This window comes from Callithrix jacchus, chromosome 22 (genome assembly GCF_049354715.1).
Source record: "Callithrix jacchus isolate 240 chromosome 22, calJac240_pri, whole genome shotgun sequence".
Classification (NCBI taxonomy): Eukaryota; Metazoa; Chordata; class Mammalia; order Primates; family Cebidae; genus Callithrix; species Callithrix jacchus.
The window spans coordinates 34,293,268-34,321,238 of NC_133523.1; the positions used below are offsets into that span (position 1 = coordinate 34,293,268).

The 27,971-nt window shown below is 57.6% G+C and overlaps 2 protein-coding genes across 13 annotated transcripts in view; one reads left to right on the top strand and one right to left on the bottom strand.

Annotated features, from left to right (window-relative positions):
* Positions 1-11,104, top strand: part of ACTN4 (actinin alpha 4) — a 79,468-nt gene extending 68,364 nt beyond the window's left edge. For 4 of the 12 annotated variants that reach the window (XM_078359299.1, XM_002762087.6, XM_078359300.1 and 1 more), the window contains exons 12-21: positions 3,039-3,189; positions 5,176-5,284; positions 5,496-5,636; positions 5,716-5,898; positions 5,990-6,124; positions 6,658-6,837; positions 7,796-7,942; positions 8,764-8,844; positions 9,721-9,879; positions 9,994-11,104. In XM_078359299.1, the coding sequence (XP_078215425.1) occupies positions 3,039-3,189; positions 5,176-5,284; positions 5,496-5,636; positions 5,716-5,898; positions 5,990-6,124; positions 6,658-6,837; positions 7,796-7,942; positions 8,764-8,844; positions 9,721-9,879; positions 9,994-10,152 (1,445 nt within the window). In that variant the 3' untranslated portion in view covers positions 10,153-11,104. Of the gene's footprint in view, positions 1-3,038; positions 3,190-5,175; positions 5,285-5,495; positions 5,637-5,715; positions 5,899-5,989; positions 6,125-6,657; positions 6,838-7,795; positions 7,943-8,763; positions 8,845-9,113; positions 9,180-9,720 lie in introns of all 12 variants that reach the window. The other 8 variants (XM_078359298.1, XM_078359296.1, XM_078359297.1 and 5 more) reach the window with 4 other exon arrangements.
* On the bottom strand, positions 10,811-23,287 carry CAPN12 (calpain 12). The gene is made up of 21 exons (XM_003735576.6): positions 23,042-23,287; positions 22,473-22,542; positions 21,865-21,983; positions 21,538-21,671; positions 19,697-19,865; positions 18,132-18,206; positions 17,975-18,060; positions 17,830-17,904; positions 16,802-16,965; positions 16,477-16,709; positions 15,793-15,804; positions 15,420-15,628; positions 14,767-14,809; positions 14,635-14,694; positions 14,121-14,178; positions 13,644-13,714; positions 13,474-13,536; positions 12,737-12,815; positions 11,599-11,715; positions 11,467-11,525; positions 10,811-11,380 (listed from the first exon to the last, which is right to left on the bottom strand). Exons 1-21 carry the CDS (start codon positions 23,276-23,278, stop codon positions 11,354-11,356), a joined length of 2,160 nt encoding a protein of 719 aa, XP_003735624.2. The 5' UTR covers positions 23,279-23,287; the 3' UTR covers positions 10,811-11,353.
* Between the last annotated feature and the right edge of the window lie 4,684 nt (positions 23,288-27,971).

Below are 27,971 nucleotides of genomic sequence, written 5' to 3' on the forward strand. Positions count from 1 at the left end.
AAAATTTAAAAATAATTTTAAAAATTAGGCATGGGGTACACACCTGTGGTCCCAGCTATTCAGGAAGCTGAAGTGGGAGGATCAATTGAGCCAGGGAGGTCGAGGCTACAGTGTGCTGTTGCACTCCAGCCTGGGTGACACAACAAGACCCTGTCTCAAAAAAAAAAAGGGGAAAGAAATGCTGCGCTGTGTTCCTCCAGCCCCAGGGATCATTCTGGGGCCAGGTCCTCTTTGTTACCCAATCTGCCCTGACCTCAGAGATTACTTACAGGTGGGCCCCTGTCAGTCATCCAGGAACACAGCCAAGCCCCCTCCAGCCCTTCAGGGAAGTGACCTTATACCCATCCCCTCTGCCTGTCTTCCCCATCCAGGGCGAGCATGTGGGGCAGACCTCTGCCATCCCTGGCACCATGTTCAGAGTCAGCTCCCCTCTCCCACCTGGAACCACAGACAGCCACAGCCCTCAGCCCACCTTCCCCATGGCCCACCTGCGAGCTCCTGCCACCTCCCATCCCTTCCCAGGGCCTCCTTCCGGGGCCTGGCTCCCCCTGCAGGAGGCTTCTCCTACACCTCCATAATGCTTTCTGTTTTCGGCAGCCCTGCAGCTGCAGCTGCCTGGACCTTGGATCCGGATGTGGGATTCCATCACGTCCCTGGCCCTTCTTTGGGTCACGCCAAGGTTGAGATTCCAGATCCCAGGGGTCTGGAAGCATTCAGAAAGCTGCCAGTGCCTGGGAGAGCCACAGGGGCCACCCATAGGACTCCTCTCCCGTTCTGGCCACCTCCTTCCCAGTGCTTTCTCTGTGGCCCTCCAACCACCACTCTGTCCAGATGAGCCCTTCCTCGAGTTCTTCAGTGTGGTTTCTCACCCCTCCCTACCCCAGCCTGCATGAGAGTACAGCTTCGCATAGCCCGTAGCCCTGCCCACAGCCCAGCTCATGCCCTCCTTACATGAGCTCAGCCTGTTGTGCCCGTGGCAGCTGCCAGCCTGAGTAGCCCAGACCTTTTGCTGCCAGAAAAGAGGGCAGATGAGAGCACGGACGGTGAAGGAGGAAGGGCCTGGCCAGGCCGGGTGCTGTGCTTCCCTCTTGCCTTGCAGAAAGGCACCTGTGTGAGGACAGCATGTTGGCACTGGTGCCATCTTGTGTGGGAGGGTGGCCTCTATCCATTCACGGATTCACTTGTTCATTCAACAGACAGCTCAAGTGGATCCTGCCATCCTTATCCATGGAGGCCTGGGCATCACCCTGTGGCTGTCCCTTCTGAGGGTCTTTCTGCCCACCTGTCAGCTCTTCAGTCCCTCCCAGCACTCTGCAGGCCCTGCACATGGTTTCCTGATGCCGGGGGGCTGGGTGTGGTGGCTCCACCCAGCACTCCTCTGGTGGGAAGGGCTCTGGGGCAGCAGCCTTCACCTGAGGCATTTAGAAGTTGGCTCAGTCTCTGGCCAGGGCCCAACTGGTTCATCAGCCTCCACACATCTCTGCCACACCCCTGCCTGGCTGGGCATCAACCCAGCTCTGCCCATGGCATCGGCCAGAGCCCCCAGGCAGGCCAGCCCACTCAATCCCAAGACCCGGAGCCTCTGTCCTCTTAAGCAGCAGTTATTCGAAACAGGACAGACAGGCCCTCCACACCTGGGGTCGGGTCTCAGTGGCCTTCTCCGCCCTGGGGTGGGTGGGCCACTGTCACTCCATGCCCCTACCATCCCCCACAGCCTGCAGGGAGAGGGTCACCATGGATGCTTCTGAGGGACTTGATTTCCTGACAATATGACCAGCCTCCAATGACCCCTTGTCCCTGCTCTGGCTGCCCCTTGGCCTGGATCCCAGCAGCCGTGGCCATGGCCCACTGCCCACATCCTCTCAGCACACCCTTGCTGGGACTCTGATGAGGCAGAGGGAGCCATCACCTGCTGTTTCTGGTTCCCACCCCTGGGAGGAAGAGTTGGAGAAGGGAATTGCAAGGCTGCCTTGTGGCTCAGCCGGTCCCAGGGATGGGCAGCAGGGCCGGTGGAGCTAGAGTCTCCCAGGCTGCCCACTCCTTGCCCATCAATGCCAGGCCCAATCCTTGGGGGAGGCTGGTAGGTGTCTGCCAGGTGAGACCAGTAGAGGCTGGGGTGAGCTGGTACTGGCTCCATGCCTGCTGTGCTTGAACACCACCTCACTGAAACTTGAGAATAGTCGCATGCGACATAGGTGCTGGGGCTGGCCCCATTTTACAGGTGAATGCACAGACCCAGAGAGCCCCTGGTGGCTGCACTAGGCGGGCAGCTGTCAGGTGCGCTGGGATAGAGCTGAGGGGATCTCCACTACCACTCCGGGGAAGCCCAAGGGGGTGTACCTGAGGCAGGGCCCATGTAGGAGCTGGGGTGCCAGCCACCTTCCCAGGCCAGAATTTTCCCTGCAGTTCTCTAAAGACCTTCACTTACTTGCAGGGCTTCCTTGAGCTTTGGTTCTGGTGTGTGTGATTAGCCAGGCTCTAGGACTAATAACAGTGTGCCTCCTTTCCCTCAAAGGGCCTGACGGTGGGCCCACCCCACTGCACACAGGACACTTTAGAACAGTGGGGCACTTAGACGTGGGAGAGGACAACCACCTGTGCAGGTGCAGGGTCCAGCTCCTAGAAGAACCTGGCCAATGCTTCCCCTTCCCTAAGCCTGCTGGGACATGGGCTTTGACCCCGGACACTTCTCCAGATCAAAGCCCTCCAGAAACAGGTGCTAGCTTTTCAAGCCGTGCTACCAAGGCCCTATTTGTATGGTTTTCTACCAACAAAAGATGTTAAGTTTAGGACACGTGGGTTGAGAAGGAATATTTCGTTCAGGCTCACCAACCCTGAAGTGTCCATCCGGGTTGTAGTTAGGCTTAGAGATCCCTGGTGGGTATGGAAGAAGGTTCTAGAAGTTTCCATGCTACTGTCCTTGGCGTGGAAGGATGTAGAACCCAGAGTCTCTTTCCCTCCCTCTGCTCGGACAGCCCCTCCAGACTCCTGCCTCACAGCTGTGCTGTTGTCTAAGCACCTCTCTGCCCCCACCCCAGGGAAGGAAGCCATGCTGAAACACCGGGACTATGAGACGGCCACACTGTCGGACATCAAAGCCCTCATCCGCAAGCACGAGGCCTTCGAGAGCGACCTGGCCGCACACCAGGACCGCGTGGAGCAGATAGCGGCCATCGCTCAGGAGCTCAAGTACGTGCGGGCCCAGGGCACTCCCATTACCTGCCTCCCACCACAGCCTGACCAGAGTGGTGGCGGCAGCACTCCAAGGCCCAGTCTACCTCAAGGCCTGGAATAGTGTCCCTAGTGCCCCACCTTCACCTCCTTCCATCCGCCAGGGAAAGGCTTTATGGGATGAGGCCTTTGCCCCATCCTGTCGCAGCCCCACGTGGAACACCTGAAGGATCTGGATTCTCTAGCAGGAGGGAGGTGTCTGGCCCCTTGTTTTGATTCTTCAGGCTTTGGGAGTCCCTGGGGGCACCACCTCCCCTGCTGGCCACCCCAAGTAGGCCCTGGCCCCCAATGGGATGGGCCCCAGCCTCCGGCCTCCGTTGCTTCCCAGCCGCCGCTCCCTGAGGGAACCAGTCTGCACAGTGAGCCTATTGTTCTGCTCGGGCCCTTCCCTTTCTTTCTCAGAATACGCTTATTGTAAGAGCTTCCAGGCAGCCTCATTCCTTCCCCTGCCCACCCCAGTCAGATAAACTTGTATACACAATTAGTACACTGAGCCTCAAGCTGGTGAATGGGGCCTTATTCCACCAGCCAAGCGGCCAGCAGCAGGGCGGGCCCAGGCAGCAGGAGGCCCAAGCCGTTACTTCATGGAAAATTCACAGGCCCTCGAGGGGTGGCAGAGCTCCCAAAATAGCTGTCTGCTCAAAAATAGGATCCTTGGCTGTAATTGCTCTTTCCACCAACACTCCCACCCCACCACAGTCACCCCCAAAGGTCTGCTTATTCCTGAGTCCAAGGCCCAGGCCTGATACCCAGTGAAGCCCCATGCTGGGCAGAGCTGGATTCCTCCCCGACTCATTACTACCCCCCACTGCCAAGGTGCTTTTTTTTTTTAATTTTTTTTAAAGATGGGGTTTCACCATGATGGCCAGGCTGATCTTGTACTCCTGACCTCAGGTGATCCACCCACCTCGGCCTCCCAAAGTGCTAGGATTACAGGCGTGAGCCACCGCGCCCAGCTGCCAAGGTGCTTTGAGGCTTCCCCATTGCCTCAGCCAGAGGCGCTGGGGCTGCCACAGCACTGGGAAACACAGCTTCTTATTTGGCATAGTTGGGACACCCCAGGGGTCCTGCCACCACCACGTCTAGGCCAAGGAGAGCAAGGCCACAGATGCAGCCCCCTTGGCAGTGTGGGGGTGGGACACAGGAAGCTTCCAGTGACAGGGGGTCCCCGGAAACTGGTAGGAAACAGACTTGGAATAAACCCTTCTAGGCCCTGGGCAATGCCAGGTGAAACCCATTACCCTGCTTGGGGACATGGGTCCAGAAGCAGCTTTCTGGATGGAAGCCCTGGAGGAACAGAAGGGAGGGCTGTCTGGGTGCTGTCTGTCCCACTGAGGGGGAATTAGAGGCCTGTGGACCGTCTAGGATGAGCCGATGGGCAGCCGCGCTGAGCGCTGATTAATGGTGACAGCAAAAACTCACCTCGCTCTCCAGACTGTTATGTGTATCAGCTCATTTAATCCCCCCAGCAGCGTATTACTCAGGGAACCAAGGCAGAGAGGCCAAGGGGTTTGCAAGGGTCACACAGCAAGGGAGTGGTTGAGACAGGAATGCAGCCCAGTCCTCCAGCCCTACTGTGGAGCATGGCCTCAGCCCCTGCCTGCTCTTCTGTGGCTGGCTCGCCTGGTTCCCATGTCCTGTTCCTCCCAAGGTCGTTCCCTGCCCTCTACTCCTCTTCAGGCCCCCAGGCCTGGTTGGAAGGGCCATACTCTTAGCTGTTAGTGGCAGAATGAGTCAGGGGTGGGTGAGCTGGAGGAGGCCCCTGTTAGCACCCCTGGGGGTCCCAGGGGCCAGAACTGAGCAGTGATTGATTAGTGATTGTTGTGGATGTCCTGGAATGTTGACTGTCCCAACACCTCATCCTGGGAGCTCTGGTGGTAGGTGGGGCCCAGCTGCCCGCCATCTGCCCCTGCCAGGTCTCATTGCTGTCTGCCCGGCCCGCAGCGAGCTGGATTACTACGACTCCCACAATGTCAACACACGGTGCCAGAAGATCTGTGACCAGTGGGATGCCCTCGGCTCTCTGACCCACAGTCGCAGGGAAGCCCTGGAGGTAAGGAGGGGGGTGACGTCACCCACGGAGCCCTGTGCCCCCGATGTCCTGGGGCTGGTGGTGTGGTCAGTGCCCAAACCTGTGAGCTCCCCCAACTCCCACAGAGAGGACATTCTCTGACCTCTCAGTGCCCTCTGGGCTCCTCCCCGCCATTCCTACTCACATATTCACCTGCTTTTCTTCTGTCCCTGCTCCCTTCCCCACACACCAGAAAACAGAGAAGCAGCTGGAGGCCATTGACCAGCTGCACCTGGAGTACGCCAAGCGCGCAGCCCCCTTCAACAACTGGATGGAGAGTGCCATGGAGGACCTCCAGGACATGTTCATCGTCCACACCATCGAGGAGATTGAGGTCCGCGCCCCCTGGCACCTCACCTTCCCAAGGGCCTCTGTGGGACTGGGCCACCCCCTCATTCCAGCTCCTTCCCCAGGGCCTGATCTCAGCCCACGACCAGTTCAAGTCCACGCTGCCGGACGCTGACAGGGAGCGCGAGGCCATCCTGGCCATCCACAAGGAGGCCCAGAGAATCGCTGAGAGCAACCACATCAAGCTGTCAGGCAGCAACCCCTATACCACTGTCACCCCACAGATCATCAACTCCAAGTGGGAGAAGGTGGGCTGGGGCTGTCAGAAGGGGCTGGGGCAGGCGAGTGGGGCTAGGGGCCACTTCCCTGACCGCTCCTGCTCCACATCCCCTCCGCCAGGTACAGCAGCTGGTGCCAAAGCGGGACCATGCCCTCCTGGAGGAGCAGAGCAAGCAGCAGTCCAACGAGCACCTGCGCCGCCAGTTCGCCAGCCAGGCCAACGTCGTGGGGCCCTGGATCCAGACCAAGATGGAGGTGAGGCACTGGTCCAGCCTGGCAGTGCTGAGAAAGCACCAAGGGAGCTCCCTTAGTGAGGGGTCCCTGGCCAGCCCAAGGCCTACAGACAGCTGCCTGGCAGAGCAGGTCCCACTCTCACCAGCTGGGGGCCCTGAGCACTCTGCAGGGTTAGGAGAGTCCACAGAGCTTGTGTGTGGAATCCCTTGCACCTGTCCCCTTGAGCCTTGGTTTCTACCTCTGCAGTCAGGGCCTGCCACAGTCCCAGCCTCACAGAGAGATCAAGGCTAAAATGAAGTTGGGCATGGGGAGTGCTTGGCAGAGAAAGCCTCCCTGTCAGTCGTGGCTGCTTTAACATGAGAGGGCAGGACCAGAGGGGACAGTCATGAGCGGTGGGCCTTCCCTTCCAGGGACCCACAGGCCAAGGCTCCTAGCTAGAGGGGCCCCAGGAGATGCAGGCCAATAGTGGGAGTGGGCTCCCCTAGATGGTCAGTGGTGCCTCCCCTAGAGGCAGGCCCACCAGCCTCACCCCACCACCTGCACCCACCCGGTAGGAGATTGGGCGCATCTCCATTGAAATGAACGGGACCCTGGAGGACCAGCTGAGCCACCTGAAGCAGTACGAGCGCAGCATCGTGGACTACAAGCCCAACCTGGACCTGCTAGAGCAGCAGCACCAGCTCATCCAGGAGGCCCTCATCTTTGACAACAAGCACACCAACTACACCATGGAGGTGCGTGGCTGCCCGGCCTCCTCATTCAAGGTGGCTTGGGCCAGTGAGAAGATAGCTGTCTGCTGGCATTTCTTCACTCTGTTTAACAATGATTGGGAAGACCAGCACTTTAGGAGGCCGAGGTGGGAAGATGGCTTAATCCAAGGAGTTCAAGACCAGCCTGGGAAACATAGCAAGGCCCTGTCTCAAAAAAAAAGGAAATGCTAACCAGGCATGGTGGTGCATGCCTATAGTCCCAGCTCCCCAGGAGGCTGAGGTGGGAGGATTGCTTGAGCCAGGGAGGTGGAGGTTGAGGTGAGCCAAGGTTATGTACCACACTCCAGAGCCAGACCCTGTCTCAAAAAAAAAAAAAAGGATTGAAATGACTAGATCAAAATGAGAGCAGTGCTCTCATCACCAAGACAATGCCCCTCCCAGGACAAGCTGGTCCAGGGGCTCGCTGAGGGCACCATTTGCCCTGTGGCCTCCACAGTATCAGCCTTGGGGCCAGAGCCTGTGCAGCAGGTGCCCAGTCAGCGCAGCAGCTCCCACTGGCTAACATGCCAGGGACGTTACAGGCTGGTCACTGTCATAAGGGTAGCTTGAGAAGCCAAAAGATTGACTACTGTTGATTCACCCGGTACAGGTCCACAGGTGCCTCACACCAGAGTTGGCTTTATTGTTTTTTTCCCGAGAGCCAGTGGTGAGACTGACCAGCGTATGTCCCATCTCCAGAGATCCCGGCACAAGAGTCATGGGTCCTTGCCTCTCTGCTGCCCCCGTAGCCAGGAAACTTACTGTGGAGACGAACCCCACGGTTGGCAAAGGCAGCAGAGAGGCACCCTGGCCTGTGTCCCTAGTGAGGCATACAGGAGAACAGGGACTTTCCCCAGGGCTGGGCAGGCTCCTGAAGCTACCCCCTGAAGGTGAGGACAGTCCACAGTGCCCAGCCCACGGTCACACTCCTGTCCTCCCCCAGCACATCCGCGTGGGCTGGGAGCAGCTGCTCACCACCATCGCCCGCACCATTAACGAGGTGGAGAACCAGATCCTCACCCGTGACGCCAAGGGCATCAGCCAGGAGCAGATGCAGGAGTTCCGGGCATCCTTCAACCACTTTGACAAGGTGAGTGGTCTGCCACCTCCTTGGCCTCTCCCTTCCCCACCTCACCGTTGCTGTCCCATCCTGCCCCCTCGTTTCTGCATCTGTTTGTCCGTTCCCGTCAAAGTTGCTGAGTTGTCGGCCAACACTCCCAGGGCCCTGCCACTGTCGGGGTGCAGCCATGGGGTACCGAGACCCTAACCTAGGCCACTTCACATAGGCAGGGGGCCCCCAAGTCATGCCCTCTGGGGTGTTACCCTCACCACCCCCGGGGCAGATGAAGTCTCAGCACACCCAGGCTTTGCAACCCTGTCTGTGAATCTGGACACAGACACCCCACACGGTGCTTTTAGAATTTAGGTTTCGACCGGCAGCCCCATCAGAAGGCCCCTGAGCACCATACTTTGCTGCTGTCCCCAGCCTACTCTGCTTGGCTGACACCCCCCCCAGCTAGCTAGGCGAGTGCAGCCTTAGCTCTGCACCTGGTGCCCCCAGGACGGGGTGCAATTTCCTCTGTCCCACTCCAAATTCCAAAGGCAAGGAGAGCCCCTCTACCCCCCACCAGTCCTGGGACTCACCCTCAATTCTGTAGCACCCAGCTGCCACCCCTGCTATGGGCAGAGGGGTGGGGGAGGCCTCTGCCTGCTTCTGAGCCTCCGAGGTGGGGAGCAGGACGAAAGGGGCCCGAGCTGCCCCCTGTGGCCCTGGCCATCTCTTTGTCCACATCGCCTCTAACTCTGTGTTTCCCTCCCCTACGTGTCCCCTCCTCCTCCCCTCTGCATGTGACCCCGATCCCTCATCCATGCCGCCCCTCCCACACACCTGCCTTCGGATGGCCCCGGCAGGACCATGGCGGGGCGCTGGGGCCCGAGGAGTTCAAGGCCTGCCTCATCAGCCTGGGCTACGACGTGGAGAACGACCGGCAGGTACTGCACCCTGGGCCCCAGCGGACCTTGGCATTAACTGCTCTCTCTCTCTCCTTCTCTCTTTCTCCCCTCGCCATCCCACCCCTGCAACCTGTGTGCCATCTCACGGCTCTCTTGCCTCCCTGCACACCTTCCCCCTTACCTGGTCTCTCGGGGCCGCTGTCTCCCTGCTCCCCGCCACTGTCCTGTCTGCCCGCTGTGCACATGGGGCGGCCCCTCTTGCCTACTCTGGGCCCGCGTCCTCTGCTATGCCTGCGTCCTCGGAGCAGAAGCAGACAGGCAGCATGGACTCCGATGACTTCAGGGCTCTGCTTATCTCCACAGGATACAGCCTGGTATGCAGTTCTGTCTCCCCAGCCACCCGCTCCTCCTCCTGTCCTGCCTCTCCCCCTTACCACCTCCAGAGCTTCCTCGTCCTCGGGGACACTCCTCTGCCCGAGCAGTGCCGCTGTGCCCGCCTCCTCTGTTGCACATGCCGGGGTGGGGTCCCTCCGATGACTTCCTAAGCCCCCCTTCTTCCCTAGAAGTCTCCAGAGAGAGGGGGCAGCTCTCCCATGCTCTCCCCCTTTTCTTTCTCTTTCTCTCTTTCTTCCCCACCCTCCAGAGTTAACTCGTGAGCCTGGGTTGAGGGCAGCAGACCCCAGTTCTCTGCTGTTGGAGACCACGGGAGGGGAGGATGCAAAGGGGCCCTGCTCCCCTGCCTGGGGCACTGGGGGCCTGGGGCAGCCAGAGCAAGCAGGGAACAGGGCGGATTTGAACGTGGGTTGGGCCCTGCTCTCCTGGCTGTTTCTCTGGAGACCCCACCGGTGTGGGCCTGGCTGCCCCTGCCCTACTCAATGTTGGGTGTGTCCCCCCGCCCCAACTCCCTCTTTGCAGGGTGATGCAGAGTTCAACCGAATCATGAGCCTGGTCGACCCCAACCACAGCGGCCTTGTGACCTTCCAAGCCTTCATTGACTTCATGTCTCGGGAGACCACCGACACGGACACGGCCGACCAGGTCATCGCCTCCTTCAAGGTCCTGGCAGGGGACAAGGTGAGACCCCATGAGGCGCACGGGGGCTGGCAAGAGGGGTCCCTGCATCGGGAGGGGCTGAGGGAGCCAGTGTGTGGGTGGGGATGGCTCAGAGTCCCATCCTGCCAATCCCAGAACTTCATCACAGCCGAGGAGCTGCGGAGAGAGCTGCCCCCTGACCAGGCGGAGTACTGCATTGCCCGCATGGCGCCCTACCAGGGCCCTGATGCCGTACCCGGTGCCCTCGACTACAAGTCCTTCTCCACTGCCCTGTATGGCGAGAGCGACCTGTGAGGCCCCTGAGACCCAGACCAAATACCCCCCCACGGCCTCCAGGAGGGGCCGGGGAAGCCCCACAATCCTGTTCCTCCACTCTGTATCTATGCAAAGCACTCTGCAGTCCTCCAGTGTGGGTGGGTGGCCAGGGAGGGGCTGGGGCAGGCTCTCTCCTCTCTCTTTGTGGGTTGGCCCGGAGGTTCCCCAGACCAGGTGGGGCCGGGGAGACTTGGGGCTTGTGCTTTTTTAACCGTCGTGGAGGGGGCACTGGATTCCCCCAGCAAAACCAGTCCCCTCCATACCCGGGTCTCTTTCTTTGCCTCTGAGGTCCCTTCAAGGCCTCCCCCATCCAGGCCAAAGCCCCATGTGCCTTGTCCAGGAACTGCCTGGGCCCTGCAAGGGGCGTCACCGCCACCCAACAGCTGGGGCCCCACCCAGCCCCTCTCCACACTCACCTGCCATTGCCAGGAGATGGGGGCCCCACCCAGCTCCTCTGCTTTCACAGCAGAGGAGCTGGGTTAGCAGACGGGGCCCCTCTGAATCCCACCAGCCCCAGCCTTGCTTTGTCTGGCCTCACACACATCTCCGATTTTCTAAGGACCAAAAAAAAAAAAAAAAAAAAAAAAAAAAAAAAAACCATAAAAACTATAAAAAAAAAACTTTCAGAGAATTACTATTTACTTTATTAACTTACGGATTTATTATATAAATATATATTCACCTAGCAACATATCTCTGCTGTCTCTCCTGCTCTCACAATGAAGACATAGCCCATCCCCTACCTGACGCGGCTCTGGGGACCCTCCAGAGGTGGAGGTGGGCTGCTGGCGTGGCTGCCTGGTGGTTGATGGTTTTGCTCCCCCTACTTTTTTTTTTTTTTTTTTTTTGAGGTTATTCTGATTTTTTTTTCCTCGGTTTCTGGATAAACCATCCTCTGGGGACAGGATAATAAAACATGTAATATTTTTCAGAAGGATTCCTGCAGTGTCCTTTTTTCCCCCCTCTTCTGCGTTTGTTCTCTACTTCCTAGGAGAGTCAGGGCAGAATTAGCACTGTCCTAAGCCGTTAACATGGACCAACTTCTGTTGTCTGCTGTCCTTTCTGAGTGGAGGACTTGGGCCCAAAACCAGCGCCAGGCAGGTAGATGCCAGAGAGAGCAGCACACCTGTGCGAGGCAGGGCAGGGGGGTGGTCTTGCTCAGTTTTCCTGTCCTGAGATCCTAGAAGAAGGTGGCCACCTCCATCCACTAAGCAAGAGAAGGAAGACGGTGGGCTTGAGGCAGGGAGCTCCCAGGACAGTGCCCGAGCCACCTTGTCCCACCCACCAGCTTACCTGTCTGTGGGTCAGGCAGATGACCCCCTCACCGCCATCGAGGTGCTGGCTGCAGTGGCCTGTGCAGACAGGAGCAGGGTGAATGCCCACCAGTCCCCATACCCCTCCTCCCGTGCCAGGGCAGGTACTCACAGAAGATGTAGGTAAGCTGGGCCACACAGGACACGAAGCGTTCGAAGTCCACACGCAGACGGCTGTCACGGTAGCGGCTGGTGAGGGCCTGGGTCAGCTGGTTGTTCAGGTGGAAGCCTGGGGGAGGTTGCTTCTGAGCCCTGCAGCCCCCGAGGGACCTGCCCCAGGTCACTCTCCCTCAGGCATAGAGGTGGAGGCTGCCATGCCCAGGGCTATGGGAAAACCCAGCCAGATGGGGTGGAAGGACCAGAGAAGAGCTGGAGCCCCTCAGCTGCACCTGCAGGAATTCCCATTCAAGAAATTGTCCTCAAGGGCACTTTATCAGTTTCCTTCTTCCTGGAATAACTCCTGGCATGTAGCAAGTGCTCAGTAGTGCCAGATGCATGAACACAAGCCTGCCACCTGCCCTCTGAGTCCTTGCTCCCTCACCTATGCTCCTGTCTATTTCTGGCCTAGCCTCTCCCTCTCTGCCCCACATCTTCCAATCCTAAACTGTCTTCCACCTGCTCCCCGACTTTTTTGAGAGAGTCTCCCTCTTGTTGCCCAGACTGGAGTGCAATGGCACAATCTTGGTTCACTACAACCTCTGCCTTCTGGATTCAAGTGATTTTCCTGCCTCAGCCTTCCAAGTAGCTGGGATTACAGGTGCATGCCACCACGCCTGGCTAATTGTATTTTTAAGTGCTGGGATTACAAGCATGAGCCACCACACCCAGCCTCTTGAAAAAAAAAAAAAAGAGATGAGGCCTCACTACGTTGCTCAGGCTGGTCTCGGACTCCTGGGCTCAAGCAACCTGCCCACCTCAGCCTTGCAAAGTGCTGGGATTACAGGTGTGAACCACCATGACTGGCTGGCTCTTTTCTTACACGTGCCTGGACACTGGAACACCCTCCCTGGGTCTTAAATTCACAGCCACACCCAAACTCTCAGCCTTGGGCTCTCTGACTCGATCAGTCACCCCAGCCTCCATCTCCCTGTGGCTCCCTCTGCTGTGTGTTGGCACACAGGCCCACAACAAACTAAGGATGTGGACTTCTGGATGGCTGTGGTGCAGATGGCCCTGAGTGGGTGGACTTGGAGACAATGGGACGAGAAAGAATAGGTCCTCCCAAGACCACCCCAGGACCCAGTCCGTACCTGCTGCATTCAGCGCCAGCCTCAGCTCATAGGAGTTCATGGTTCCAGAAGCATCCTCATCGAACTTGTCAAATATGGCCTGAGCAGGAGGGATGAGTCAGGGTCAGCCCCCAAGGCCCCGAAGAGGGCTGCAAATGGGGCCTCCCAGTCCAGACAGCCTGGTGCCCATCCCAACTCCCTTTCTTCTGGTGTGGACCACCCCCCCAAGCAGCCTAATTGCTTTGGACTTCTGTTTCTCAGTCTGTAGAGCAATGTCCTGATGGCCAGCGGTGGTGACTCACACCTGTAATCCCAGCACTTTGGGAAGCCAGGGTGGGTGGATCACTTGAGGTCAGGAGGTCGAGACCAGCCTGGCCAAAGTGGGGAAACCCCATCTCTACTAAAAATACAAAAATTAGCCAGGTATGGTGTCAAATGCCTGTAATCTCAGCTACTCAGGAGGCTGAGGCAGAAGAATCGCTTGAACCAGGGAGGCAGAGGTTATGGTAAGCCGAGATCATGCCACTGCACTCCAGCCTGAGCGACAGACTCCATCTCAAAAAAAAAAAAAAAAAAAGCAATGTCCCCAGAGGACAAGCCGAGGCCAAGCAGGGGCAGGGATATCCCAGCCAGATCGCTCCAAGTCAGCATAGTCCAGTCCCTTCCCCGCCCTGTGTTCCCTGGGGCCGTGATAGCCTGCAGGGTGCCTATGTCTCTTAGTAAAGGTTTCTTTCTGAAGGCCCAGTCTCCCCGCTCACCTGCCACTCCAGGAGGTGGCCCCAGAGCCGATGGAAGTGGTGCAAGGCCAGGCTTCGCCCATGCTGTGTTGGGGGGGGCGGCATCTGGTTAAGGTCAATGTCTCCAGAAGAGGAAGAGACCCCAACGTCCCCTTCCCCACTCCCACATCTAGGCACTGCCCACCATGTACCCCAAAACACTGCAGCAGCTGCTCACAGGTCCTGAGCCCGATCTCTCCAGGGGTTCGGCTGTGAGACCTGGCTACAGGAACAACAAAAACCACAGCACTTCCTGCATGCCGCCCACCACTCTAACACGACTCCCTCAAGCAGGCACTGTCGTCAGCCCCGGGTTATAGATGCCAAGGCACAGGGAGCCAGTGACTGCTGTGACGAGCAGAACTAGGGTTCAGATCCAAGCAGGGATTTCCCAGGCTGTGCTCAAGGCAGCCTTGCCTCTCAGCAGAAGGGGAGCTTGTGAGTAGGTGTGGCCCACATCCAGGGGCCCACACAAGGTCCAGTGCAGGGAGATGCTACCAGGCTGAGCCCTGGCTTCCTGGGACCAACTCCCAGCAGCATGGTGGGTTAAGAGACATGGGGTGGTTCGGGCTCTGGTTACAGGACCCCTGGCTAAGATTCCTCCTCCCGCCCCATCCCAGCCAACTCACCAGGCTCCAGGGCAATGCTTAATAAGGCCTGGAGCTGAGGGGCACCGAGTTCTTCTTTCTAGTCCAGGAAAGAGCTTGTGAGGCCATTTACTCATGGCCTCACAGTGGTCCTGGGCCTAGCTAGAGACATGGCAGGGGCTGACAGCCTCAGAGCTGTAGCTCCAGGAGTCAGGTAGGCCTGTTCCCACAGGGCCAGGGCTGGGATGGGGGAAGCTCGGGGCTGTGGGAGCGGGTGGCGGGCAGCACACCCGCCTGGGGGAGGGTCAGGGAGAGCTTTCAGGGCTTACATGAGGCCTGAGCCAGGCTGAGGTGTCTGGAGATAGAGGGTGGTCCTGGGAGAGGGTATGACTGAGCCCAAGGCCCTGAGGCAGGGAGGAGCTGTTAGCATTTCAAGAAAAGGAGGCTAGGAGATTTAAGCCCGAAGAAAAAGTAAAATGAGACACCTGCGATGCAGGGGTGGGGTTTTCTAAGGGGAGGCTGCAGGGGGAGGCCCTCACCAACTCCCCCTCCTCACCTCTCCAGCCAGCTCCTGAAACAGCTGCTCCAACCCCAGCTCCAGGGGCAAGAAGGGGCCCTGTGGGATGGGGGAAGTTTAGTTCTGGCCAAAACCGCAGCCCCAACGTGCCCCTCCCGGAACAGCCCACACCTGGAGAGCCTGCAGGTCTGCGCTGATCACGTCGTCAATCTCCCTGCAAATTACAAACAGGAGGTGGGGAGGGGGCTGTGGGCTGGGGGCTGGGGGCTGGGGGCTGGGGGCTGGGGGCTGGATCCCAGCTGAGGACTCGCGTAGGGTCGGGGATCGTGGGGATCGTGGGGCTCTGGACTCCTCGCAGGTGAGGTCTCAGGGGTCTCAGGGCCTGTCTAGGCACGGGTGGGTTCGGATCTGGGTGCCTGGGGTGGGGTGGGGTCGGATCTGGGTGCCTGGGGTGGGGTGGGGTGGGGTCGGATCGGGGTGCCTGGGGTGGGGTCGGATCGGGGTGCCTGGGGTGGGGTCGGATCGGGGTGCCTGGGGTGGGGTCGGATCGGGGTGCCTGGGGTGGGGTCGGATCGGGGTGCCTGGGGTGGGGTCGGATCGGGGTGCCTGGGATGCGGTCGGATCGGGGTGCCTGGGGTCGGATCTGGGTGCCTGGGATGGGGTGGGATGGGGTCGGATCTGGGTGCCGTGGGGTCGGATCTGGGTGCCGTGGGGTCGGATCTGGGTGCCGTGGGGTCGGATCTGGGTGCCGTGGGGTCGGATCTGGGTGCCGTGGGGTCGGATCTGGGTGCCGTGGGGTCGGATCTGGGTGCCGTGGGTCTCACACTGCCGTATGGCGGCGCTCAGAGAAGACACGCAGAGTGAAGTCGGCCTCGTCGCCGGCGTGGGCGGTGCTTGGCACCACCAGATAGTGTCCGGGGCGCAGGCGGCAGCGGCGGCTCACGTCGCGGCGGGCGCACAGGGGCGAGCGGTCGGCGCGCAACAGCCGGGGCAGGAGCGCGCGACTGCGCGGGGAGTTCCAGAGGCCCAGCAGCTGGGGACAGGACGGCGTGACCACGGACCAGGCTCACCCCCAGTCCTCCAGCCCTCCAGCCCTCCCCGTCCACTCTGCCCAACCCCGCGTCCATGCCTCCCCTGCCTCTGGACCCCGGCTCTACCCACCACCCCCAGTGCAGGTTGACCCCATCCCAGACTTACCTCCTCTGTAATCTGAAAGAAGCAAAAGCAAGGGGAATCGGAGCAGGGAAGAGGTGGCAGCCGCTCAGGCTCCCCTCCCTGCTCCTCCTTACCCCTCTGCCCTGTCCCCACTCCTTCATCCTCTTAGACCCTTATTGAACCTCTGCCCGGCAGTTCCCGACCCAGGCCTTCGCCTACCCTTCCCCAACCCTTCGGCGCTCTGAGCGCCTTCTGTCTCCTTAGATCCCTCTGGCCCCTCTGGCCCCTCTGGCCCCTCTGGCCCTTCTGACCCCCTGCCTCTCTCTGTCCCTAATCTCGTCCCTCAGTATGCCCCTGAGCCCCTGAGCCCCTGAGCCCGAGCCCGAGCCCGAGCCCCTTCCTCATTCCCTTAGCTCCCTCTCCAGTCTGAGCCCTACTCGACCCCCACTCCCTTCCCGCGCTGTCCCCTCTCGGCCCCGCCCCTCCACAGCTCCTCTTCCACTTGGCCCCGCCCCTCCACTCCTCCCCAGCTCCCAGGCCCCGCCCCTCCACGCTTCCCCCATCCCCATTGGCCCCGCCCCTCCACACCTCCTCTGCGTCCCTCGGCTCCGCCCCTCCACAACTCTCCTCCTCCCGCGGGCCCCGCCCCTCACTCCTCCCCTGCTCCCCTTGCCCCCCCCCCCTCCCCGCTTCACCCTCCGGGTTCCCTCCAGCCTTAGCTCTAACCTGGAACACGTGGAAGCCCACGGTGAGGTAAGTGAGGCCCTTGGCTCTCAGGCGCCGCCGGTTGCGCTGGATGAGCGATAGAAGGACCGTGCACTTGGGCGTGCGGCACCCCCGCGCTGGGCCCCGCGCCCCTGCAGCCCCCCAGCCTCCCCAGGGCCCTTCCTCATCCTCGTCCTCCTCCTCGTCGGGCTCCAGCAGCGTTAAACGAAACTGAGGATTGGTCCAGAAGGTTTCTAAGGGAGGAGGAAGAAAGGGGGGTTCCAAGCTGGCCACAGCCATCCCCGACCCCTGCGAGCCTCACCAGGGCCCCTCCCTCAGGCCTCACCAGCATTAGGCTGGCTCCCGCCGGAGTTGAAGCCGCGCACCCAGCGGCCTTGGAAGGTGTGGACGTGCCAGCCGCCCCCCGCCGGGCTAGGGCCCAGCACCTCCGGGCTCAGCGAGCAGATCTGCACGGTATCGAAGTGGAGGAGGAAGTCCCGCAGCTCCATCCTGCACAGTGGCGCGGTCAGACAGTGCCTGGCCCCACCTCGAGGGCGTCCCCAGATCCCAAAGCCCCCCACATTTCTTAAATATTGCCAAGTACCCTTCAGGCTCCAGAAATGGCCCCCAGATGGCTGGGCCTTTAGCTCCCCCAAATTCCTCCAAGTCCTCAGGCATGCCCCACAAATCGCCAAGATTAACTGCCCCCAAATACCGTTAAATTGCCACCAACCCCCAAATTGCAAGTCCCTCAGACTCTGAATTACCAACAGGTATCCATCAGCCCCTCAACACTGCCAAGTCTCAAGAAATGCCCCAAATGTCACCAAACTTTCCTCCATTGCCCTAAATACTGCTGCCCATCCCTTTCAACCCTCCATAGATAACTATGCCTCCAAATTCCCCTAATATTACTTTTTTTTTTTGAGAGGATGGAGTACAATGGCACAATCTCAACTCCCTGCAACCTCCACCTCCCGGGTTCAAGTGAGTCTCCTGCCTCAGCCTCCCGAGTAGCTGGGATTACAGGCACGTGCCACCACGCCCAGCTAATTTTTTATTTTTTAGTAGAGACGGGGTTTCACCATGTTGGTCAGGATGGTTTCTATCTCTTGACCTCACGACCTGCCCACCTCAGCCTCCCAACGTGTTGGGATTACAGGCGTGAGCCGCCGTGCCTGACCTATATTACTACTTTTTTAAACCCACTCCAATCAGAAGCACTCTAATATTACTACCAATTCTCCCTTGACTTCCCAAAATAGAACCTGGCCCAAAAATTACCACCGATGTCCACAGTTTCTCCCTATTAGGACCCATCCTTCAACCGCAATGCGCCCCCCAGAGGCAGAGCTGGGACCCTGACAAACTGACCAAAACTCGCCATCCTCCTTTTTCACCAGCAGGGCATCGCGCCACTCAGTGGGGAGTGTGTCCCAGCGTGGGCAGCTGGAGAGAGAGGGGTGTGAGGGGCGGGCAGGTGGGATCCAGCCCCACACCCGCCCCATGCCCATCCCACCTGTCACTCCATGCCCCAGTCCACTCCACGCGACCCCATGGGTTCCGCAGCCGCACCAGCCGCACCTTGGTGAAGCCCAGGAACACCTGGGGGCAGCATCGTCAGTGGGGGTGACACCTGGACATGGCCTGTCACCACACCCACAGGGTACACTCACCTTGTGTGTGCCCGTGACAGAATACGCGTGTCCCTTCACCAGGCCTTCCTCTGTGCGGTACTCGCCCCGATCACTCTGGGCAAGGGAAGGGATGGTGAGGCCGAGGCCGGGGACAGGAAAGTAGCTGTTCCTCCCTGCCCCTAACCTCCTGCCACCAAGGCAGGAGCCAACCAGAGCACTGAGCTGAACGCACGCAGCTCGGAGACCGTGTCCGGGTTAGTTACTGAAGTTGAGAGAAATAAGGAGAGGAAGGGAGATAGGAAGAAGACAAAGGGTATGGAAGCACAGGCTCACGGCCGTCACCCCAGCATTTCAGAAAGTCAAGGTGGAAGGATTGCTTGAGGCCAGGAGTCAGAGATCAGCCTGGGCATCATAGCAAGACCCCAACTCTACAAAAAAATTTAAAAATTTGACGGGCATGGTGGTGCACACCAGTGATCCCAGCTACTCGGGAGGCTGAGGCATGAGGAGCCCTTGAGTCCAGGAGGTCAGGGCTATAGTGAGCTATGACGACACCAGTGCACTCCAGCCTGGGTGACAGAGTGAGGTGAGACCGTGTCTCCAAAAACAAAAACAAAACAGATGGAAAGGCCAGGCACGGCGGCTCACGCCTGTAATCCCAGCACTGTGGGAGGCTGAGGCAGGTGGATCACGAGATCAGGAGTTCGAGACCAGCCTGGCCAACATGGTGAAACACTATCTCCACAAAAACTACAAAAATTCACCAGGTGTGGTGGTGCACACCTGCAAGCTCAGCTACTGGGAGGCTGAGGCAGGAGAGTTGCTTGAACCAAGAGGCAGAGGTTGCAATGAGCCAAGATCATGTCACTGCACTCCCGCCTGAGAGAGCAAGATTCCATCTCAAAAAAAAAAAAAAAAAAGGCCTGGCGTGGTGGCTCATGCCTGTAATCCCAGCACTTTGGAAGGCCAAGGTGGGTGGATCACCTGAGGTCAGGAGTTCAAGACCAGCCTGACCAACATGGTGAAACCATGTCCCTATTTAAAAAAAAAAAAAAGATGGAAAGAGGAGAGAGACAGAGACATAGAGACAAAGACACAGTGACACAAAAGACAAAGAAGTAGGAACTCAGTAGAGGATTTAAATAAAATGACTGAAGAAGTCAGAACAACTCAGTGAGTGAGTGTGTCATGGGGTCACAGATGAACACATGACCCAGATAAGCCCATGAGAATCAATCCTGGGACTTTTGCTGAAATTCTCAGAAAGTAGCACCTTTTTTTTTTTTTAAATAAACCCTGGGGGGTAGGTGATATGTGCAGCTTTGGAGGACCCTTCTATGCCCATGAGAGGAGAAGCTGGCCCAGAGTGACACTAACGCAGGAGAAATAAACATAGTTACAACACCCTGAGCACCTGGATCCAGCTGTGCCTGACCTGATTCATTATGGGAGCAAATAAGTTTATTTTTGACTAGTTTTAGGAGTGAGCTTAAGCCAGTAACAGAAGCAGAGAAGAGCAGGAAGCACCACCCCGCCACCCCACCACACCCCCAACTGTGCTCTGGTCCTGGAAGGGGGTCCCCATGGCAGTCCAAGTCTCTTACCAGGGCAGTGGCGCCCACGAGGGATTCCTTGGCCAGGGCGTGGCGCAGGGCAGAGAAGAGACCCATGCTGTTTTGTCTCAGATAGAGCACCTCACCCACACCACCTGTGAAGTCCACAAAAGCCTCATTCATGTGGCCGCCCCGCATCACCTCGTAGGAGCCGTGGAGCCTGTGGGGACAGATCTGGGGTGAGGGTTGATGGTACCCCTGTCCTGGGATTGGCAGGGGCCTCTATCTCAGGGTGTGGAATCCCTGGGGACAATTCGTGAAGTTTTGAGACTTTTTTCAGGGTCTCACTCTGTGGCCCAGGCCGGAGTGCAGTGGCATGATCTTGGCTCACCGTAGCCTCAACCTCCTGGGTTCAAGCGATCCTCCTCCCACCTTGGCCTCCCGAGGAGCTGGGACCACAGGTGCACACTGCCACACCCAGCTCAAAAATTTTCAGACTCTTGAGATGGGGAACTGTGACACACACAGAAGCCCTTGGAGATTCGGCCTGTGGTCCTGTGGGCCCCCAGGACTTCGGTTTGGCCGGGGGCAGGGGAGAGCTGTGTTAAAATTCTGAGAGTCCACCAGGCACGGTGGCTCACGCCTATAATCCCAACACTTTGGAAGGCTGAGGTGGGTGGATCACAAGGTCAGGAGTTGGAGACCAGCCTGGCCAACATGGTGAAACCCCATCTCTACTAAAAATACAAAAATTAGCTGGGTGTGGTGACAGGTGCCTCTAATCCGGGCTGAGGCAGGAGAATTGCTTGAACCTGGGAAGTGGAGGTTGTGGTGAGCTGAGACCATGCCGTTGCACCCCAGCCTGGGTGACAGAGCAAGATTCAGTCTCAAAAAAAAAAAAAAAAAAAAAGAATTCTGACAGTACTGGTGCTATATCTGAAACCTTGAGCTGCTGGGAGATGTCCACTTTGGGGTCATCCCTATAGGGGCTTGTCAGGAATTTCAGAGCCTAAAAATGGGGAAAAGGCAAAGATTTGAGGGTCCCAAAATGACACCCAATATTTTGGGGGTGCTTTGGATTTCTCAACGGACCAGGAGAGACAATCTAAGAATACAGGTCACCCGAGGGGATAAATCTCAGATTCGGTGAATCCAGGGCCTGATATATGAGATTTCAGGATCGTTAAGAATTATGGGTGATTGGGGGTCTCCAGGAATGTTTTGTGTGAAATATTGATAGATGGAGAGAGGGGTTTAAGATTTGAAGGTACAGCGGACACGGTGGCTCACACCTGTAATCCCAGCACTTTGGAAGGCCGAGGCAGGTGGATCACCTGAGATCAGGAGTTGGAGACCAGCATGGCCCACATGGTGAAATCCTGTCTCTACTAAAAATACAAAAATTAGCCGGGTGTGGTGGTGTGTGCCTGTAATCCCAGCTACTCAGGAGGCTGAGGCAGGAGAATCGCAGGAACCAGAGAGGCAGAGGTTGTGTTGAGCTGAGATCGCACCACTGCACTCCAGCCTGGTGACAGAGCGAGACTCCATCTCAAAACAAACAAAAACAAAACAAAAATGATGTGACGGTGCCCGGGGCTGCTGGGATATTAGGGTTGCGGGGTTGTCACTTGGCTTGGGATTCTTGGAAGGTGTCTGGAGGACTGCATAGCTTGGGGGACTCTGGGCCCCCCCGGTGGCTTGGTGCCTGCTCTGGGGACTTGGTGCCTGCTGTGGGGACTTGGTGCCTGCTGTGGGGACTTGGTGCCTGCTGTGGGGACTTGGTGCCTGCTGTGGGGACTTGGTGCCTGCTCTGGGGACTTGGTGCCTGCTCTGGGGACTTGGTGCCTGCTCTGGGGACTTGGGCTGCAGCTGGGTGGAACTGGAATCCTCACTTGGCGTAGGCCTTCTCCAGGAGTGGGGCCCAGAACTCATTCCGCTGTTCCGAGTGCACAAACATCAGCTTCCCTTCACGCACGGGCAGCCTGTCATCCACCACGACGTCCACCCAGCAGCCAAACTGCCAGAGCTGGCGGGAAAAGACACAGGGCCGGGAGCGGCTTCCAACCACCAGCCCTGCCTGGGCCCTACCTCTGAGCCCTGACGGCTGTGCCAGTCCCAGAGTCAGGAATTACAGCCCCAAATCCGTGTTAACTATGAAATCTGTATCACCGTGTCACCCCGGGGGAAACTGAGGCATGGGCAGAGGCACTGAGCTGTACCTGGAAGTGGAAGACGCCTGCATAGCCATGCTGGAAATCCTGTCTGGGAGGGACCACTCGGTGCAGGAGCCGGGGGTACAGAGTAAGGGAGGCGGCGGCCGCAAGGAACCAGCAGTTACCTGGAAGGAGAAGCCGGGGTTAGGTGAGGATGGAAGGAGGGAGGCCGGACCTAGTGGCTCACGCCTATAATCCCAGCACTTTGGGAGACTGAGGCAGTAGAATCACCTGAGCCTAGGAGTACAAGACCAGCCTGGCCCACATGGCAAGACTCCATCTCTATAAGAAAACTTAAAAATTAGCCAGGTGTGGTGGCGTACACCTGTAATCACAGCTACCTGGGAGGCTGAGGCAGGAAGACTGCTTAAGTCCCGGAGGTCAAGGGTGCAGTGAGCTACAACGGTGCCACTGTATTCCAGAATGGGTGACAGAGCAAGGCCCCATCTCAAAAAAAAAACGAAGGAAGAGGGGAGGGAGACGCAGGCCTAGGGAGAGGAGAGACTGCGGAGGGACCCCTGGGCCGGGAACTGGGGGACCAAGAGCTGGAGCCGTCAGGACCCCAGAAGAGACTGGTTATACGTGAGGGCTCAAGGTGGGTTTGGGGCGCTCACCCAGGCTCCCCTGACACACGTCTGTGCGGTTCATGTCTTCACAGATGAACTTCGGCTCTGCACAGAACTCCTGTGGGTGGTGGGGGATTCCAGCCTCAGGCCGGGAAAGCAAGGGAAGGTTGCATGCTACAGCCCCTCCTGCCTCTGCTGCTCCAGAGTGAGGGCCCCCAGCCCACGAAAGGCCTGGAAGCCTGTAGGCAGGAGTGTGCTAAGCCAGTCCCATGGTAGCCCCTCCTCCCTCAGACCCGGGAGTCCAGGCCCCATCCCCCTCCTCCCTCAGACCCGGGAGTCCAGGCCCCATCCCCCTCCTCCCTCAGACCCGGGAGTTCAGATCCCCATCCCCCTCCTCCCTCAGACCCAGGAGTCCAGGCCCCAGCCCCTCCTCCCTCAGACCCAGGAGTCCAGGCCCCAGCCCCTCCTCCCTCAGACCCAGGAGTTCAGATCCCCATCCCCCTCCTCCCTCAGACCCAGGAGTCCAGGCCCCAGCCCCTCCTCCCTCAGACCCTGGAGCCCAGACCCCAGCCCCTCCTCCCTCAGACCCTGGAGCCCAGGCCCCAGCCACACTTTACATGGGGCCTCATCCATTTCACGCCTTTGGCCTTCTCCGAGTCTGGTCCCAGCTGGTCATGGCCAAGGGCATCAGGTCCAGCAGGGAAGTAAGGGTCTTGGAACAGGATCCCTGACTCCAGGCAGGCTGCCCGGATTGCCTCATAGCTCTGGCCCCGAAAGAGCTGCGGGCCCCCGGCTCCGACCCCAGCCTCCTCGTCCACGAGCTGGATGGTGACCCTCCCGCTGCCGCTCGCCATCTGGACACTGGCCTCATAGGCCAGCACCAGGCCCTTTAACCTCCTGAGTCATGGGGGTGGGGCCTCCCCTCCACTGGAGACTCAGTGGGGGTCCTCAGGCAGTGAGGAGCCTTTCCTCATTAATATTAATTGATGGTTTGGGGTGCTGGGGAGCAGGGACGCCGCCTCAGTGGTTTCCTCCCTGGGGCGTGGGGCCTTCAGTTGTGGCCAAGGTAGCAGCTTAATGGGCTTGGCCAACAGCAGGAAGGCAGGCAGGCAGACCTGAAGGAGGACTGTCTGTGCTGTGGGAGTGCCGAGAAGGAGGTCAGTGTGGGGGCGCCTCTGCTACTGACGCCTGTGGGGCTGGGGAGGGAGGCCAGTTTACCTCTGTCTCCATCTCTCAGATCGCCTCTCCCCGCCTCCCTCTGACAGGTTCTCTCTCCCACCTTCATCTCTCTTCTCCGTCACTCTCTCTCCATCTCTCTTGGGGTGGGGTGTGTGTATGTGTGTATATGTGTTCTGAGACGGAGTCTCTGTCACCAGGCTGGAGTGCAATGCTGCTATCTCGGTTCACTGCAACCTCTGCCTTCCAGGTTCAGGTGATTCTCCTGCCTCAGCCTCTTGAGTAGCTGGGATTATAGATGTGCGCCACCACGCCTGGCTAATTTTGTTTTTTTAGTAGAGACAGGGTTTCTCCATGTTGGTCAGGCTGGTCTTGAACTCCTGGCCTCAAGCAGTCTGCCCACCCACCTTGGCCTCCCAAAGTGCTGGGATTACAGGTGTGAGCCACCATGCCAGGTCAGGTTTTGTTAATTAAAAAAAAAAAAAATAAAGATGAAGGGGGTGGGGGTGTCCCACTATGCTCCCCAGGCTAGTCTTGAACTCCTGGCCTCAAGTGATTCTCCAGCCCCCCAGTAAACTGGGATTACAGGTGTGAGCTATGGCTCCCGGCCCTCTCTTGTTTTTTGTTTTGGGCAGTTTCTGTGTCTCTGTATTTCCCTGTCTCCATCCCTCTCTGGCTTTTCTTTCTTTCTTTTTTTTTTTTTTTTTTGGAGACAGAGTTTCGGCTCTTGTTACCCAGGCTGGAGTGCAATGGCACGATCTCGGCTCACTGCAACCTCCACCTCCTGGGTTCAGGCAATTCTCCTGCCTCAGCCTCCCGAGTAGCTGGGATTACAGGCACGCGCCACCATGCCCAGCTAATTTTTTGTATTTTTAGTAGAGATGGGGTTTCACCATGTTGACCAGGATGGTCTCGATCTCTCGACCTCGTGATCCACCTGCCTCGGCCTCCCAAAGTGCTGGGATTACAGGCGTGAACCACCGTTTTGTTTTGTTTTGTTTTTTAATGTAGAGACAGGTGATGGGTGTGGGGGGAGGGTGTCTCCCTTTGTTGCCTAGGCTGGTCTCGAGCTCCTGGGCTCAAGTGATCTTTCCCGCTTGGCCTCCCAAAGTTCTGGGATTACAGGTGTGAGCCACCATGCCCCGCCCCCTCAGTCTCTGTCTCTTTCAGCGTGTGCCTTTCTCTCTGTACCTGTCAGACCCAGGAGTCAGGCCCCCAGCCCCTCCCCCATCAGACCCTGTCAGTGTGTCTTGTGTCGGCCTCCCTGTCTCTCCGTCTTTCTCTCTGTCCCTGTAACCCACCTGTGGCTCCTCCATCATCCACCACAGGACCCTGAGCCCTGCTTCGATCACCCCCCAAGCCCTCAGGACACGCCTCCTCCCTCCCTGACAAGGCACTCAGCCTGCTTGCCCAGGGAGGCTGACCCCAGAGGGATGGCTCTGCATCTGTCCTATGCTGGGAGCCGCAGCTACCTGTGACCGTGAGGCCCTGCCCTAGCCCACGCCACTCAGGGTCTGGGTGGAGCAGAATTTCCCACAAAGGACTCTGGAGCCATTGGAGGAAATGGGAGAAACAGTTCAGAGACACCAGAACCGTACCAGGACTGGGCCCAGCAGACCTTCCACCCTCCTCAAGGACAACTACTGCCCTCCCAGCACCTTGTCACCTGGATGCCACTCAGATGTCCCTCAAGCCTTTTGGGCTCCTTCCCTCCAAGTGGACCCACAGATATTGTCCTAGCCGCCCACGTACATGGCTACAAAAGTGGGTTACCAAACAGGCTTTCTGGCCCGGCACAGTGGCTCACGCCTGTAATCCCAACACTTCAGGAGACTGAGGCGGGCAGATTACCCGAGGTCAGGAGTTCAAGAGCAGCCAGGCCAACACAGTGAAACTCTGTCTCTAATAAAATACAAAAATTAGCCCGGCATAGTGGCACATACCTGTAATCCCAGCTGCTTAGGAGGCTGAGGCAGGAGAACCTCTTGAACCTGGGAGGTGGAAGTTGCAATGAGCCGAGATTGCACCACTACACTCCAGCCTGGGCAACAGAGCAAGACTCTGTCTCAAAAAAAACCTGGAAAACAGGGCCAGGCACAGTGGCTCACGCCCATAATCCCAGCACTTTGGGAAGTTGATGTGGGCAGATCACTTGAGGCCAGGAGTTTGAGACCAGCCTGGATAACATGGTGAAATCCCATCTCTATTAAAAATACAAAAACTGGCCAGGTGCAGTGGCTCACACCTGTAATCCCAGCACTTTGGGAGGCCGAGGCAGGCGGATCACCTGAGGTCAGAGTTTAAGACCAGCCTGACCAACATGGAGAAGCCCCATCTCTACTAAAAATACAAAATTAGCCGAGCGTGGTGATGCATGCCTGTAATCCCAGCGACTCAGGAGGCTGAGGCAGGAGAATCGTTTGAATCCGAGAAGTGGCGGTTTCGGTGAGCTGAGATTGTGCCGCTGCGCTCCAGCCTTCAAAACTCCATCTCAAAACAAACTGCTTTCTCCTTACATTGCCAAGCCCACCCCACCTCCACGAGAGTCATGTGGGAGTGCCTACAGCCGGCCTGGATTAGAAGCCAGAGCACCTGGGTTCCAGTCCTACGCTGCCACCTACGCCTGTGTGTCTTTGGGCAAGTCACTTAACTTCTCTGTGCCTCCGTTTCCTCACCTCTGCAATGCGGATGATAATAGGGCTTACCTGGGAGGGTTGCTGTGGGAAGGAAACGAGTCCGTAGGTGGGATGTGACACACAGTGGCTGCTCACTACGCACGATGCTGACTGTGTCCTGGCATCCATCCGCGTCGCATGTCTCCTCAGAGCTGCGCTGATGTTTGGTTCATCTTTTTGAGACAGTCTCCCTTTGTTGCCCAGGCTGGAGTGCAACGGCGAGATCTCAGCTTACCGCAACCTCCGCCTCCCAGGTTCAAGCAATTCTCTTTCCTCAGCCTCCCGAGTAGCTGGGATTACAGGCACGGGCTACCATGCCTGAGCCCAGATTTTTTGTATTTTTATTAGAGATGGGGTTTCACCATATTAGCCAGGCTGATCTCAAACTCTTGAACTCAGGTGATCCACCTGCCTCAGCCTCCCAAAGTGCTGGGATTACAGGCCTAACCCACTACACCTGGCTGGATGTACAACGTTCAAATCCCAAAGTAGCTTAAAATGAAAGGAAAAGAAAAAAGAAAAAAAAGAAAGGAAAAGAAAATGTAATATATTTGGCAATGGGCCAGACGTAGTGGCTCACGCCTGTAATCCAAGCACTTTGGAGGCCAAGGTGGGCGGATCACCTGAGGATGAAAGTTCAAGACCAGCCTGACCAACACGGTGAAACCCCGTCTTAAAATATATATATATATATATATAATTTGGCAATGGTCAAAAAGCAAAGAAAAATGCAGCAAATCATAAAAAAGAAAAACAGAAAGCATCAAACGCTGACCTAAGTAAGACCAAGCATATCGATTACATCATGCAAATTACAATGTTATGCAAATATTTATGCAAATTACAAATTATGCAAATATATGAAAGTTACTCGAGTAAGTCAACAAAATTCAACTCTGTGTAGCTTTCAAGACACTTTCCAGGGCGGGCACGGTGGCTCATGCCTGTAATCCCAGTGAACCGAGATTGCACCACTGCACTCCAGCCTGGGCAACACAGCGAGACTCTGCCTCAAAAAAAAAAGAGAAAAGAAAAGAGCCTCTGAGACCAGCTGAGTAACATCAAGCAACCAACATACATATAATAGGACTCTGGGGAGAGGAGAGGAAGGAGTAGAAAAAATGTTGAAGCATGGAAGGCTGGAAACTTATCAAACTTGGTGTAAACGTTCATTTATGGATTCAAGGAGCTCAACAAACTCCAAGAAGTATAAATACAAAGAGAGCCACACCTAGATTCATCACAGCCAACCTGCTGAAAACAGTTCAAAAATACAAAAATTAGCTGTGCATGGTGGCGCGTGCCTGTAGTCCCAGCTACTCAGAAGGCTGAGGCAGGAGAATTGCTTGAACCCAGGAGGCAGAGGTTGCGATGAGCCAAGATCGCGCCATTGCACTCCAGCCTGGGTAACAAGAGCGAAACTCCATCTCAAAAAAAAAAAAAGGGGCTTTTTTTTTGGTTTGGTTTGGTTTGAGACAAGGTCTCACTGTGTCACCCAGGCTGGAGTGCAGTGGCACGATCACAGCTCACTGTAGCCTCGAACTCCTGGGCTCAAGTGATCCTCCCACCTCAGCCTCCTGAGTGAGTGGATGTACAGGCAATGCACCACCATGCCTGGCTAATTTTTGTACATTTAGTACAGATGGGGTTTCTCCACATTCACCAGGCTTGTCTTGAACTCCTGACCTCAGGTGAT

Excerpts from the sequence above, each read along its gene's own strand:
- CAPN12 (XM_003735576.6), bottom strand. The coding sequence starts at position 23,278 with ATGGCGAGCGGCAGCGGGAGGGTCACCATCCAGCTCGTGGACGAGGAG. Across the intron at positions 22,543-23,041 it reads TGAAATGGATGAGGCCCCAT|GAGTTCTGTGCAGAGCCGAA; the intron begins GTAAAGTGTGGC and ends CACCACCCACAG. Across the intron at positions 14,695-14,766 it reads CAGACCTGCAGGCTCTCCAG|GGCCCCTTCTTGCCCCTGGA; the intron begins GTGTGGGCTGTT and ends CCCATCCCACAG.